General features: G+C 37.9%; 1 protein-coding gene across 4 annotated transcripts in view; it reads right to left on the bottom strand.

The window, feature by feature from the left end:
• LOC108430665 (ryanodine receptor 3-like) overlaps positions 1 to 16,251 on the bottom strand; it is a 329,117-nt gene that overhangs the window by 38,047 nt on the left and 274,819 nt on the right. For 3 of the 4 annotated variants that reach the window (XM_037541686.1, XM_037541687.1, XM_037541688.1), the window contains 9 exons: positions 14,941 to 15,037; positions 8,110 to 8,219; positions 7,749 to 7,800; positions 7,122 to 7,175; positions 6,470 to 6,569; positions 6,257 to 6,336; positions 4,157 to 4,233; positions 3,717 to 3,790; positions 572 to 595 (listed from right to left, as the gene is read on the bottom strand). In XM_037541686.1, coding sequence (XP_037397583.1) covers positions 572 to 595; positions 3,717 to 3,790; positions 4,157 to 4,233; positions 6,257 to 6,336; positions 6,470 to 6,569; positions 7,122 to 7,175; positions 7,749 to 7,800; positions 8,110 to 8,219; positions 14,941 to 15,037 — 668 coding nt within the window. The remainder of the gene's footprint in view (positions 1 to 571; positions 596 to 3,716; positions 3,791 to 4,156; positions 4,234 to 6,256; positions 6,337 to 6,469; positions 6,570 to 7,121; positions 7,176 to 7,748; positions 7,801 to 8,109; positions 8,220 to 14,940; positions 15,038 to 16,251) is intronic. The other variant, XM_037541689.1, reaches the window with a different exon arrangement.

Genomic DNA, 16,251 nt, shown 5'->3' with positions numbered 1-16,251 from the left:
GTATGACTCATTTTAATGCAAATGTCTGTTAGTGGAGATTGCTTGGCTGTGTCCTGTGTGGCTGTAACATTGTCCACATACTTTTGCCCACATAATGTGCCACCAAAATACAAACACATACTTACTGCTGAACATTTCGGAATAAGCTTTGTGCATGATAATACGTCTTGTTGGGCAAAGAGGCAAAGCAAGGATACTTTTTACTACAAGTTAGCCATTTTTTTAAATGTTAGCTCACTGACATTTACAGTCCAATCCCAAACAAGAGGACAATCATTTATTATATAAGAGAGTAGAGAATTAACCAAAGAGAGAAGGACAGAGAGAAAGACAGAGAGAGTGAGAGAGAAAGAGAGACAGAGAGACAGTTGAAGACTGGGTCTGTCAGTAGGTAATTTCTGCGTTATCAATTCTACTGTCTGTCCTACGAGGCATGCATGTTGTCCTAAAGACCAGAGCAATTGATCATTACATTTTGCACAAAACAGATAGAGACAAAGAAGGTAGACAAGACAGGGACTAAAGGGGGGCAGCAATGCTGAAATGAGTAGAATCTGAACTATGTATTTACCCCGCTCCCTCACGTTGACTGCGACTGATGAGATTAAAAAACATGACGAGAAGAAAGATACAAAGAAAGAAACAGGCAAAAAGGCAGACATAAGCAAAGGAGAAGACATTGAAATTTCAATAGAACAAGAGATACTGACATCAACTGGCTGGACACTGACATGCAATTGACAAGGTTTAAAAAATTGGCACAACTATTTTTTGGCAGATCTATATATTTGTATATGAGACACATCGCTGGGTTCATCTCACCATCACTTATGCCTGAATTGAATGACGATAAAAACAATCTGGACTGTGTGCAGTGAGAGATGGGTATTCTGTGGTGAATGCAAGTATCCATTCAGACTTCACCAGAAGTAATGAAGTAGTGCAAACCTTCTTCCTGACTGAGTGAAAAGTGTAATGGCGTAGCTCACCTAAATCTGTGTATTACAATAAAGTGCAGATGGGAATGGAGATGATGTCAAATAAACAGTGCATGACTTTGAGCTAATACTGCATCATGAGGCTATTTACAATTTCAACTGTACATAAATGACTTCATTTTTTTAATTGCATTTTATTTTTTCTTTGCGGTCCACTTAAAGGTGCATAAGTTAAACATGATTATATGTGAACCTTTAATGGTTAAACAGGTGAACTACAACAACACTTGAAGGATTTTTACTCTTTGGATCTGCTTCTCATCCCCTGCCATCGACACAAAGCATGTGCGTAGAATTGTCAGTGCCCAGTGGAGTTCATTTAGAGTTTGCCAGCATTACCAGGCATTACGTGCCATGATTTCACTCTCTAGTAATGAGGTAGGTTTATTGTGGATACAGCCTTTCCTCATTATTTAGATATAGCTGGTAGAAGCAATGCATTAAACATGGCTTGAGAGAAGTTAAAAATACTCAACATGATTAACACTCCCTCAATCTTTGGTAGGCCGTATTGAAAGCATACGTATGAATATTTTGCCCAGGTTGCTTTATTTATTTCAGATGTTACCCATTGAAAATGTTGAAGAATTCGGCTTAAAGCACTGCAGCTATCCAAATCATATAGGGGGCTTAAATTGCTTAACTTAAAATATTATTTCTGGGCTGCACAGATGAAGCCCTTGTTAACATGGATCCAGAGTAATATATGTACAGGGCTTAATATCGAAAAAAAGCATGTGTCCAGAGCCCCTTCATGTCTTACCATTTTTGGATACCCCTATAAAAGAAATGGGACAATGGACTGTAGTCATCCTTAAGACATGGAAAAAAGTTCAATCAGTATTCGGGCTGCCCAAGACAATTTCACTACTGAGTAGTATTGGACATATGAAAACTTTTATGCCCAACAGTTTGGAAACAGGATTTAATAGATGGTCAGAGTATGGCTTAACCAAACTGTATCAGATGTTGGACAAGGGTAACCTTAAGACATCTGAACAGCTGAAAAATTAATTTGCCCTCCCTAAAACAGACTTTTTAAAATATTAGACATTTTTTAAGTACACACAAAGAATTGGAAAAACCTATAAAACCTACACATATAGAAAATCATTTCATGGAACTACAAACGGAGCATGGAGGGGAAAGAATGATTTATAAACTGTATCAAATATTCATGTCTATGAACCTAAATAATTCCTTAAATATAAAGCAGAGATGGGAATCAGAACTAAATGTAGATATAACACAGAGTACTTGGAACGAAATATGCACCGAAGCAAGTCTAGCAACAAATTCTGTCTGGAGAGAATTCAAAAGGAAAGTCATCACCAGATATTTCTGAACACCAGAAATGGTGTTGAAGTGTCACGATTGGCCCCTTCCAGTGCTCTCCATGTGCGTTTGTTTTGGTTTAGTCCAGCCCCTTGTTTTGTAACTCCACCCCTGATTGTTTTCATATGTGCCTCGTTTTCCCTGTGTATTTAAGCCCTGTGTTTTCCCTTCGTGTTGGCTGGTCTTTGTTTGATGGATTGGTCTGTGTTTGATGTTTGCTTTGTTTCTCTGTGTTATTGATTGTATTCTGGTTTTGTCATGTCTGCCCCACGATCTCTCCTTATTGGCTCAATGACCTTGGACAGTTTTGACCACGACCCTGGATTTGCCCTCAATAAAAGTCGCTTACCTCCGCACACGCGTCCACTACCTCGCACCGTGTTACATGAAGATGGGTCTAAGACAGAACTGTTCACGTTGGAGAAACAGTGGAGCACAATTTGGAAACCATACTCACATATTTTGGCTATGCTCTAAGTATATGATGCTCTTAATGATGAAGAAGAGAACAGATGAAGAAGAGGCCGCCCAGCAGCTTTTCAAATAGGGTTTAAACAGGGTCACTGCTTAAACTATTTTTTTTTTATCATGTTCTAGATATTTTTCAGGGTATTTGTCCTAGTCATTAAAGACATCAATCAACCAAGACACCTCTGATGGCATGTTTGTTTACTAAAATTTATCATACTTCATTTTGGCAAGAAAACCACCTGGGAGGATTTATTTTTTCATTTACTCCACTGTTTACACTACAAATACATATTTATTTAGCACAATGCCTTGTATTGTGGCTCATTCAAAAAGTAGGCTGGGCTGAAACAGTCCTTATCATTTCAATGTAAATGGGCAGGGCTGAGCTGATGTTGGCTGAAAAGACAGAAATATCTAAACACCTTGGTTTTCATGATATCACAAACAATTGAAAACGGAGTGGTTCTGCAACATAGTTTCCATATACTGCATGGACTGAACAGTGCATTTAACTTTAACAATACACTACAAATCAATAATAGGGACATTTAAGGCAATGAAAAACTGAGAATCACTTCGGTTGCTTATTAGCATTAAGAATTTCCTTGTTTGTGGTCTTCTGAGGTAAAAATAACAAGACAACAGAGCTGTCTTACTTAGAGAACGAAATTAATCACCAATTACTGCATGACACCATGGTGCAGTATTCAGCTATAGGAGTGGCTTTTTGTAAGATATTATCCTGACAATGTCCATAACCCTTAACCTGAACTTAGCTGACTGTGGAGAATGGAAATGAATAGATGCTCCTAGCTGCTGTACATAACAAACCACTATATAAGAGAGAGGTTATAGCAGGGAATCAAAACAGATCAGATTAATTTACCCTGTGCGTCTGTGTGTTGCACTTACTTGAGCCCTCTTCAGTTACCATGCCGAGTCCTTCAGCTTTGTTTTGCCTCTCAAATGCATTGAGGTCCAATACGCTATACAGAGCAGAGACAACATGAGTGAAAGGAATACCCACCTTAACTATTATAGATGGAAAATGAAGTTTGACCATATTTAATGAGTTTATTCCAAATTCCTCTGCCAATTTATGAACCTACACCAGTGTCAACTGTATGAATTTTTGCAGATAACTACGCCAATAAGAGTCACAGGGCAAGACATCTAAAACTACTTTGACCTAAAACAGGATGTAGAAAAAAAATTGTACAAAAGTTGTAATTTATTAGCTATGTGTTATGGATATCACAAAATAAATAAACTATTATTATAGGTGTCCACAGTTTTACAAAACAAATATTTCATTGAAACAGGTCAAAAGAGAAGCTATATCTGCATATCACCTGCACGACTGCATTAGTCCAGAGAGACTCTTGAAGAAGCCAGCATCACGCTTCTCCTTTAGATAGTCCAGCATTTTCTGCAGAGAGATTTACAGCTAATCAAATGTTTTTTCTACTTAACAAAAGGCAAAATTTACCACATCAGCATCAATGTAATCACTGCATGATGTAATTGATGAATAAATGATGTAATTATTATAAATTATTCATAATCTACACGATAAATGTGTTAAACTAACAGAACTGCATTTCGTTAAGTGTATTACAAATGATTTACAAGTGAAATGTTCAATCTTGATGTGCTTTCGAGTCACGTGAGAGCGACAGGCAAGATGGCTGCTGCTCGTCTGATGTGTCAATGATTAAGGAGACTACAGAGGAATTGAAAAATGCGGTGAACGCCATGCAAGAACGGCTAACAGAGGCAGAAGGGCGAATCTCCGACTTGGAGGTGTCACGGTTGGCCCCTCCCAGTCCTGTCCATGTGTTCATGTTTTGGTTTTGTAACTCCGCCCCTGATTGTTTTCACCTGTCCCTCATTGTTCCGTGTATTTAAGCCCTGTGTTTGCCCCTTGTGTTTGCCAGTCTTTGTATCTTTGTTTGATAGTATTGGTCCTTGTTTAATGTGTGGATTCTGGTTTTTGTCATGTCTGTTCCTCGATCTGTCCGTATCGGCTACATGAACCTGGACTGTTTTGACCACGACCCTGGATTTGCCCATAATAAATCTCGCTTATCTCAGCGTGTGCGTCCGCCTCCTCGCTCCCCCTTACAGGAGGACTCTACTCAGCAACTGGTGAATGGCCGCGAGCGGCATAGCAAGTACATAAATACTCTGTGGAGCCGAGTGGAAGATCTGGAAAATAGGAGGAGCCGCCGCAATAATGTCAGACTGTTGGGTTTGAAGAAGAGCATTGAAGGGGATAACTTGATTTTATGCATTGAAAAGATATTGTCAGAGGGCCTGCACATGCACACTGACAACAAATTTGAAATTGAAAGAGCACACTGCTCTCTCTGATCTCGTCCAGCTGAAAACCAGCCTCCGAGACTGATTATGACAAGATTTTTGCGTACACCCGCAAGAGATAAAGTCTTAAAAGCTGCGAGGAAGAAAGGAGGTGCGATGTGGAATGGATGCAACATTTCCCTGTTCCCAGACATGACGAAGGAGCTGGCCGAGAGGAGGAAAACTTTTACAACGGCGAAACAGCTAAGAAAGTGAGGTTCCGATTAGCCTTTCCTGCAACAGAAAGTTTGACGTTGCAACAGAGGCTGTCAAGTTCGTCGAGCAGCAAGTTACTGATGGAGAATAAACTAAGAAATATCCACCACCACAAGGAGATTGAGAGAGGTATGATGGGACTGGATAACTTTGTGTAGCTGTTTAGGCTATAACCTATAACTCGGACATTCCACTGACCTAAGTTAAGTTCTTCTTCTTCCTCTTTTGTTTTTTTTGTTGTTTGTTTTATGGACATGGATTTAACAAGAAGAGAATCTTCAGCTGGTTGCTGGAGAATTTTTTCTGTTCATGTTTTGTCCTCTGTTGTGGAGGGAAGGTTTTTTGTTTACATGTTTGGTCATGTTGGATCATTTTAAAATTGCAGGTATCTAATAACGCTCAGTGGTACAAAAGTCTAGCCTATGTTTTTGGATTAGGAAGGTCGGACGACATGGGACAATTTCTATGCCAATATTTTATTTCAATTTTATTTTCTTATCATGTGAATGGAAAATAGTGCTTATGTTAATGCAGTTTCCTGGAATATTAATGGTTGTGGGAATCTTGTGAAATTGGGATTATTTCATGGATCATCTCACTTCTAACCAACAGCATGATTAAGACACTAGAACTGAGATGTTTGTATACCTTATTATTTCAGTTTACTATTACTGATTTCTTTCTTTACCAACTCCATTTGACAGGGACTACCTAAGCCTTAAACAATGTGCCTTTTTGATGCCTGGCCTTCCTTCCTCGGTTGTCTATATAATGTACCATATGACCTTTTGTTTACTGTGTTTAAATAAAAATTTGAATTACAAAAAAAAAAAAAACATGATGTGCTTTCATTTTGTGCAATGGAAGTGCATTACCTGCTGAACTAAAATGTTTCCTCCATTCAGGATGGATATGCCCAGCTTCAGAGTGAAGGTTACCATGGGACCGAGTCGACCTGAAAGAAGCAAGGGCCAATGAATCCATTCTGAGTCAGAGCAGATGTTTGGTGTGTGTGTGTGTGTGTGTGTGTGTGTGTGTGTGTGTGTGTGTGTGTGTGTGTGTGTGCGCGTGTGTGTGTGTCTGTCTACCTTTGCTGGCACTGATCGTCTGTAAGACCATCTCAGCAGCTCCTCTGTCATGTAATCTGGCTTGCTGATACAGTGTCTTCTGTTTTTCCATCTCCTTTTCCTGTCATTATAAATATTGAGGAACATCACAAATAGGAAGGATAAACAGGCCTGGAAGACACAGTCATGTGCAAAAGTTTGGTCACTCCAGTCAAATTACACATTTTGTTGGTGTGAAAATAAGTGAAACATCCTCTACAGAGAACATTCTTCTGCACATTTTAATACACTGTTATTTACTGTTTACTTTCTGAAAGTAATATACTGTGCAAAATTTCTGGCATATTTTAAATTTATTCTTTTTTTTTTCCAATATGTTAAACTCAGTAAATAAACAGCAATCAAACATGCAGAAAAATTCCATACTCAATTTAATCAGGGGTGTGTGTGTGTGTACATATATATGTATATATATATATATATATATATATATATATATACATATACACACTACTTAATATTATTTAGCAGGTTCTCATTGTCCTCTCTAGTTATCTATCAATTCTCCATCAGGTTATCACCACCAATATCCTATTGCATCTATTGCTCAGGCCAAAGGCAAGACATGAAGATACAAGATGGTAAGATATGAAAGAACTGCTGAAAATCAAACCTCAAAAGTTTTTTCTTTTCCTTCTTCATCCTCGTCCTCATCTTCAGCACAACTCTGAAAAGAGACAAAGTTAAACCTCTTCACAGGAAAGAGCTTTACAGGAAAACGCAGATACTACATCACAAGACATAGAAACATGAAAACTCATGAGCAAAATATTGCATATTTATTTATTAAAAATCTGTGGCTTACCACACCAATGTTGAAAGGACAGTGTCTACAAAATTTGGATGACACTGTAACTAGAAATAGAGGCTAGTCCAAAACTGTCATTTATGCTCTACTGACTTGAATATCAAAACATTTAAAAATAAAAACAGTTTTTCTGCTCCTGAAATGTGGTCCACTTTTCATATTTTGGGAATGGTATCTTTGTACTGACTGACCTATAAAGGTCCAAAACTATACTGTTTTTAATACTTGCATAACTGTACAGTGTCATGCAAAAATATGAACACCTACCATCAAATGACATGTTTTGTTTACGTTATTAATTTCAGGACATCTTCTACAGGGAACAAACTTTCTCATACACAATTTGTCTTTTACACACACACACACACAGACACACAGACACACAGACACACACACACCTATATATTCAGTTCATATGTTTCACAATGGTACCTTTGCCATCATGTCTGCGTAGGCTATGTACAGCGGATCCTCTTCTAGGGAACTGAAATATCAGAGTGAGATACAGACACAGAGCCACTTTATCAAACTCAGCATTCAGCTCACATCATGCTGATTACAGAACACTGAGCTCATTTCAGACTGACATTGTTATAATGTGAGAATGGAGCTGCTGACAGTGTTTCGCTGCACAGATGGAACTTGCAAGAGTGGCAGCCAGGTGTCCAGGTGTGAGTGGGTGAGAGACTATGTGTGTGTGTGTGTGTGTGTGTGTGTGTGTGTGTGTGGTGTGTTTGTATTCCCATGATCTGCAGAGTGTATGTGTTAAGCATTTGGGATCTGTGCATCTCACCTTCTTTCTGTCAGAGCATTATGACTAAAGTGCAGGATGAGCTGGTGAAGAGGGTCCGGCTGTGCCTCCGCTACCTCCTCTTCCTCCTCCTCCACTTTCCGTTGCGTCCTCTACAAACATGCACACATGCTTGATTTTATACAGTGTCAGGAAGTGGGATCATGTAGGGATTATTTTACTGAATAGGTGTAAAGTTATAGAAGACACATTTCAGACTTCAAACTAACTTCCTTCCCTGTGAGTGACCTTATTTATTTTCATTTATTAAAATAACTGAACATTCCAGAATTATAACACTACTGAAGCTGCACCAATTGTTTTAGTAGTGATAATTTTAGCTCACTGAGCAGAACTCAAAATCCCTATCTAGTACCTGACTAGCAGACATAGCTTTGAACACATAAAATCATAACTTTTTTTTTATCAAAACACAAACATTTACTTAACTGCAGAAAATGATGATTCTTAATGTTACATACTGATTTTTAGACTTTGGGACACGTTTACAATGGAATCTAACTGCTCACCATGTGGCCATGAGGGACAGGAATGCAGTCTCACTACCCGCTCTAAAATGCAAGGATGTGGCTAAATTCGCATATGAACTAAAACATTTTGTGTTTCTGCAGTTATAGAAACATCATACAAACAGCATTTTTTAATTTAAAAGTAAACTCATGATGTAAATCTTTCAAGTTCACTTAAAAAAAAAAAATCAAAAGGATATTTAAAAAATGTAAAATAAATACACGTATAAGCTTAATTTTATGGGTCAGATATTATCATTTTAATATCTTATCTTCAAACAGACATTACCCCATAAATTATGATTTTGTGTATATCTAGCTTATTAATATATCAAATAATGCCTTGGATTTAAACAGACCATACTGTAATCATTGTAAATGTCTAAGAGTTAAATACTTGACTGTATTTAAATAGTTTTACTGTCGAACCACAGCTTGAACTAATTCAGTAGAATGGACTAATTACAGTACGGCACAACATTACTTACAGTATTACAACCCCAATTCCAATGAAGTTGGGACATTGTGTAAAACATAAATAAAAACAGAATACAATGATTTGCCAATCCTTTTCAACCCATATTCAATTGAATACACTACAAAGACAAGATATTTAATGTTCAAACGGATAAACTTCATTGTTTTTTGCAAATATTCACTCATTTTGAATTTGATGCCTGCAACACCTTCCAAAGAAGTTGGGACAGGGGCAACAAAAGACTGGGAAAGTTGAGGAATGCTCAAAAAGCACCTGTTTGGAACATTCCACAGGTGAGCAGGTTAATTGGAAACAGGTGAGTGTCATGATTAAAGGGATAAAGTATAAAGGGAGCATCCCTGAAAGGCTCAGTCGTTCACAAGCAAGGATGGGCGAGTTTCACCACTTTGTGAACAACTGCGTGAACAAATAGTTGTGAACGTTTCTCAAAGTGCAATTGGAAGGAGTTTATGGATTTCATCATCTACAGTCCATAATATCATCAAAAGATTCAGAGAATCTGGAGAAATCTCTTCAAGTAAGCGGCAAGGCAGAAAACCAAGACTGAATGCCCGTGACCTTTGATCCCTCAGGTGACACTTCATTAAAACCGACATCATTCTGTAACGGATATTACCACATGGGCTCAGGAACACTTCAGAAAACCACTGTCAGTGAACACAGTTCGCCGCTCCATCTACAAGTGCAAGTTAAAACGGCTCCTTATAGCCATATATCAACACCACCCAGAAACGCCGCCGGCTTCTCTGTGATGTAACACAGTGGTAAACATGCCCCTGTCCCAACTTCTTTGGAATGTGTTGCAGGCATCAAATTCAAAATGAGTGAATATTTGCAAAAAACAATAAAGTTTATCTGTTTGAACATGAAATATCTTGTCTTTGCAGTGTATTCAATTGAATATAGGTTAAAATGGACTTGCAAATCATCGTATTCTGTTTTTATTTATGTTTTACACAATGTCCCAACTTCATTGGAATTGGGGTTATAGAACTTACTAAAAATTCTAAAAATTTCATCCAGTCAGTCTAACAAACTATTACTATTATGAACAAGAATGCACATAAATAGCAAATAAAAAAATGTGAACCAGCAAGACTGGAAGCCTCTCGCATCTTTCACAGAGTGACACAAAACATGCTAACACACAAAAGCTCTGCTTCCACACACTGAAATTCCTAAAATGATTTTACTTTTGACAATTTGGACATGCTTGTGAATCCTCTTGTGGTTACTTTCACTTGTACTTACCCACACTTACCAGACAAAAGGGTTCTGAATAGTTACATTTTGGCCCCTCATGGTACTAATACAAAGATATAATAATGTCCAAAAAAAAATCACTGGATTCTCTGAATGACTTTTCAAAGTGAAGTGCATTCATTTTCCCAGGGGAAAGGTGCATATTTGCACAGTGTCATAAGTTTTTAAAATAGAACAATAAAAAGCCTGGAATAAAGACAGCATGTACGGTCAATGTAACTTTAAAGAAATACTGAGATGGAACATGGCACAATTATCTTCTCTAAAGATACTAAATATGTACCCCTGTGACCCTGCTGCTGTAATAAGTAGTTTTAAACAACCTTCATGCTACCTTAGATTTTTGTACAGTACTGTAGGTAGTTTGACCAGAGGAGGATGGGTCCCCCCTGGTGAGCCTGGTTCCTCCCAAGGTTTCTTCCTCAGTTCTGAGGGAGTTTTTCCTTGCCACTGTTGCCCCTGGCTTGCCCACTGGGGGGTTTCTGTACATTCTGTACATTCTTTCAGTCCTGTGGAAACTTTGTCTTTTCTGAAATCCTGTAAAGCTGCTTTGTGACAACATCCGTTGTAAAAAGCGCTATACAAATAAATTTGATTTGATTTGATACTGTATGTCCCACATGTATTACACATATGTAGCTACCTATAATTATCTAAGTCTAAAGCTTAACTGGACCCTAACCTCAGTAACTAAAAAGGTCTTTATCTCTTTACTTGAAAACAGTGAAACAAGCTTTGAAAAGTAAGGTGGGGTTCACACTGCATTTATCTGACGGCAGAAAAAACTACAAAGCCCTTTGTTCTGTTTTTTGGTTTGTTTGTTTCTGTCTCTGCGTCTCCCCTTTGCTAAGTGACAGAAGTGTGGTATCTCTCAATCAGTTGTTCTAGCTAGCAATCATTTTGATATGATCTACTATTAAATAGCAAGCATGGTGCTGCCCACCTTCGTTTTGATATGACTGGTCAGCACAGAAAAATGCTTGTGCTATAGGCTACTTGACTGCTTCAAGTTTAAACTGAAAGATGAACAACTCAGGGCAAAGCACTCTAAAGCTTTCTTAAATCACTAGTGCATAAATATCATGCAAAACACGTCTGGATCCAATGTGAAGTCCCCTTAAAATCAATATTTCTGCTGGTCCTGACAAAATTATTGTGGTTTTCTGGAAAAAACACCACAATACAAACAACCCTAAAACACTAAACCTGCATTTATGTTATTAGTTGTTCATCTTACAGCTTACACAGTTACACAATCCAATACAAGCTACTAAAAGTCAGTAAAGTGATTGTTACAGTGCAGCAGGCTGTGCGCTTTGCTCCCGGGAAATGAAATGAAGAAAACCTGATTTCTGTTAAGAAGTGCACACTAGGGATGAGCAAGTGCAGTTGAGCACTTGGTTAACTGTTTGAGGTGCCAGTATTTGAACACTGAAATCACTATTTGTTTTTTTGCTACATTTCATTAGGGGGGACAGAGAAAATAAGCAGTTCTACACTTGCATTTTATGTGTTAATAGGACTGTAAAATGTTTCGTGAGTATATTATATTATACAGTATTGAACACTTTGCTACTACAAAACACAAATGCCTGTATGTGAGCACGCTCCCAAGGATATTCTGTTTAGGATGTGACTAAGAAGGAAGAAAGAGAGCTTTTTCACTAACAAGGGTAACTAGCTGATGTTAGTTAGGCCCAGAAACAGTTGAAAAATATTGTTTCTGACAAAATAACATGTTGGCACACTTTCCACTGAGCAGAAAAAGCTAAACGTAGAAGACGATGAATCTTCATCATCATTGATGGCAAGTGTTAGCTCAATAGCTCATCTGAAACAGTAGCCTCCATTACCAATCTAACATGAACACCTAAAGATTTCTTGTAGCGTAGATCAAGTAAATAAAAATTTTAACCTCCATTGTTTAGAAAGTAAATTTAGAAAGTAAAGCTAGGGCTGTACATCACATTTTTGAGCATGTGGTGCTATAAAAGTCGCATGCGTTCAGCTCAAAGCAGTCATCCAACATCATGAGCATTTTTCTGTGCTGACCAGTCAGATCAAAGGCAAGTGGGCCTTTACAGTTGTAATGGAGAACAGATTAGAGCTTAGAGTAGATCTGCAGTCTATTATTATATTATGTACATGTAAATTTCTATGCAGGCTTTTACTGTGTTTTTATGCCATTTATAGTTTAAAAGTAGGAAGTTTTTGCTTTTTTTCAGGTAGTCAGTTAGCTATGGCTAGTTGTTGCACAGCAATGTAGTACAGCTAAATGTAGCCTTTCAAAAAGCTTTGGTTCTTTCTTCTTTCAGAAAAATGCAGTCAGTAAATGTTAAATGTTGAAATTGCACATAGCTCATAAACTTCCATGAGCTCATGGACTAGACAAAATATGTGAATGAAGATATATACACAGAAAGAACTATCGTAGTGTGCGACTGTGATTTGTTTGTATTTGAGTTTGATTCATTTATGCTAGTACAGCCCTGAAGCCTAGCATACTATGCTAATTTTGGCTGAAGTGTGATTTTTCTCCTATTTTGTTGCTTTTTCCTTCCCTGTGGTAAACAAGCTATCCGTTCAGGCTCTGTTACTCATTCATATTCATACTCATACCGCAAAACTGATCAACTTACCTGGGTTAGTTTTGAATAATAAAATGTGTTTTCAACTGTATTTCTCTGTGTGCTGCTAAACTATTGGTGCCAATTACTGTAGTGTTTGAACACCAGTGCTATCACCCAAACTGTAAGTATATGGCCCTGTGCTCATTTCAGGTGAAGTATGTCTTTTTTGTTCTGGGTGGTCATCGTTTTTTTTTTTCTTCTCTGAATATCTGTTTATTAACCCTTGGATACACAAAAATCCAAAATAGTCAAAATGCACATCTCTACTGAACAAAGACACAAACACAGACACATGCATTAACACACAGCACTGGTATCTTATGTTACACATCAGGCAATTACAGTTAGAATGGAATTATGTAAGCTAACAAAAACAACAGCATGCATCATGAAAATGAATGGTTGACAAAGTGACAAAGGAACAGTTACTCCTCACATTCTACCTACATATTTAACCTGCTTCATATGTATGAACTACTCCTCATCTTAAACCTGCATGAACATGAGTACAGCCACAAGTTCACCTTAAACAATTTACGAAAGCCTCTCAAACTCCAAAGAGAACCTTTCATAAATTTTGCCAGTAAAGGGTAATTTAATTTTGATGTCTACCCTACTGGCCACATAAAGCACATCGTCTGTACAGAGCAGAACAACATCACAACAAGCACTGACATCCATGTATGTAAAGATGTCATGCGTGCCTGAGGCACAGCTGTTGTGGGCACAGAATTTGCAATTAACCAGAATAAAAAAAAAAAAAACGAAATGAAACACACAAAAATTAAAGGTAAGACTTTAGTTGAAGGCCCTAAATACAGACTTAATCTCTAATGCAAATCATGTTCTCTGTCACTCTCACCTAAGAGATCACAAAAGCGAAATGTTGCGTTAACTATAAATAATGTTTGATACATTTACATGTCAAATTTCTCCGAGATACAATTTTCTAATGGATGTTTTGAACAGCGCTTGACTGAAAAATTTGTCACCAACAGAGACCCTGGTTTTAAAGAGCTAAAAAAATCCAAAGAACCAATAATGTGAGCAGATACTTTAACACGTTTATTTCAAATCTAAAAGTCACATGTGTGAACTCTCAAAGGTGGCTGGCAGTTCTCAACTGTTACCTTTCTTAAACTCAAATAAAGCACTCCTATGCAGGAAGGATGGAGTTTCCCAAAACTCTTAGAGGTTTCACTGGTTTCTTTTAAATCGCTCTGTTTTTCATTCCTCTTTTCATAAAGATTTTTTTGTTCTAAGGACTGCAGTATTCTATATAACATTTTGAAAATTCTTTTAATAAAATGTAACACTATATAGTAATAAAAAAACTTAACTGAAGTAATGTTTTTTTTTCCATAGGAAACTGTACTGAAGTGCTAAACTGGGGTCCAAGGCATGAAAGTAGAGTCAATAGATCTTAGAAGTAAATGTATAAAGTATAAATGAATTCCACCAACTCATGAGATAAATTCCACTCTATCACCTTAAAAGGCAAGGACCCACCAGCAGGTCCACCTTTTTTTTTTTTTTTTTTTTTTTTACATTTTTTTCCATATTATTAAAAATTATGAAGAAATCAGTACAGTTGTATTGTTTTCTGTGTCATTACTGAATACGAATGAAGATACAATAAACCTGAGGTTAAGTAAACTCAAACTGAAAAGCAGTCTATATGTAAAACATCAACCTCACTGCCTGAATTGAAACTCAAATGATCTGTGTTATTTTGTGTTGTTTGTATACTTGAAATACATTCCAAAGCCCTTATGTAGTGCTCTTCAAATAAAGTATCACCAAAACAAAAAGGCCCAAGTGATCGTAGCACTTGCAGTGCACCTGACTGGCGGCGTCAGGTTGTTTTTGACCACAAAACACAGATGTACCGGTCGACACGAGAGGTACTTACTGCCAGATCCTGCACTAGCTTCTCCTCAAAAGAGTAGGTCTCTGTCTCTATCCATATTCTCTGATAGCCCGTGAGGAACAGGTTAATACAACGATGCCTGGTGGGGTGGGAGGGGCAAGAGATTAAGCGGGGTTACCATGACTATTAGAGTTACCAGGGTTACAGCGAAGAGCAAGGGGGTGAGGAAAACAGGTAGTGCTGAAGAGGAAACAGGTTAACTGGTTAGTATGAGACACAGGAGGTCTAATTGGTCATCTTATTCTAAGCTATGTGGGACAGAATATAATAGTAGCACACCATATTAATTAATATCTGAAATTGAACTGAAAAAACAAGACCAGCATGGAATGATCACAGAATAGAGTCCAGTATTCGTAAAAACTAAACATATGACCAATGAAACTCCCTGCTTATGCATGAGTTATAGTCCAACCATGGCTAGGAGATGGAGAATACTGAGGCAGCAAACAATAAGTGTTCCCTGAGCATTACATTACCGTCAGCATGGAGAGCAGACTGTCATAATCTGTGCTCTCATGCATTTTTCCCAGCCAAAGGTCTCGGTAGGAATTCAGGAAGTAATTATTAATTTTGTGCCTAAAGGGAAGGGCAGTATTGTTATTATAAAATAATAGGAAAAAAGACAATACAAGCAAAGTGAAACCCAAATGGCTCAAATGATAATAAAATAAAGTAAAACAATAACTAAAGACAATATACACCAATGAGCCAAAACATTATTACCACTTAATACAAGTCGGTCCTTCATGTGCCTCCGAAACAGCTCCAACCCACTAATACACTGACTCAATAACACCTCTGACGGTGCCTTGTGGTATCTGCACCAAGGTGTCAGTAGTCCTGTAAGTCACGAGGTGGAGCTAACATGGCTTGATCTTCTCACAGAGGCTTGATTGGATTACGATCAAAATTTGGAAAGCCAGGACAACATGTTGAACTACTTTTCATGTTCCTAAAACCTTGTATGGCAGGGCACTTCGTCCTGCTAAAAGAGGCCACTGCCACTGGGGAATACCACTGTCATCAAGGGGTGTACTGGGTCCGAAATGTTGCTCAAGTAAGTGATATAGGATGTCCATGTGAATGCTCAGACCCAGAGTTTCCCAACAGAACACTAACCAGAGAATCATGCTCCTTCATACAGCTTCTCTATTTCCCACAGTTCATGCTGTTGCCATCACCTTACCAGTAAAATGGTGCACTGGTACCTATGTATCCATGTGACATAAAAGAAAATGGGACTTATTGGACCAGGCAACCTTCCTCCACCACTCCAAGGTCCAGTTCTGA

The sequence above is a fragment of the Pygocentrus nattereri genome, chromosome 10 (assembly GCF_015220715.1).
Source record: "Pygocentrus nattereri isolate fPygNat1 chromosome 10, fPygNat1.pri, whole genome shotgun sequence".
Taxonomy (NCBI): domain Eukaryota; kingdom Metazoa; phylum Chordata; class Actinopteri; order Characiformes; family Serrasalmidae; genus Pygocentrus; species Pygocentrus nattereri.
The sequence above is the reverse complement of the archived record's forward strand: the minus strand, read 5'-3'. Positions and strand labels throughout refer to the sequence as shown.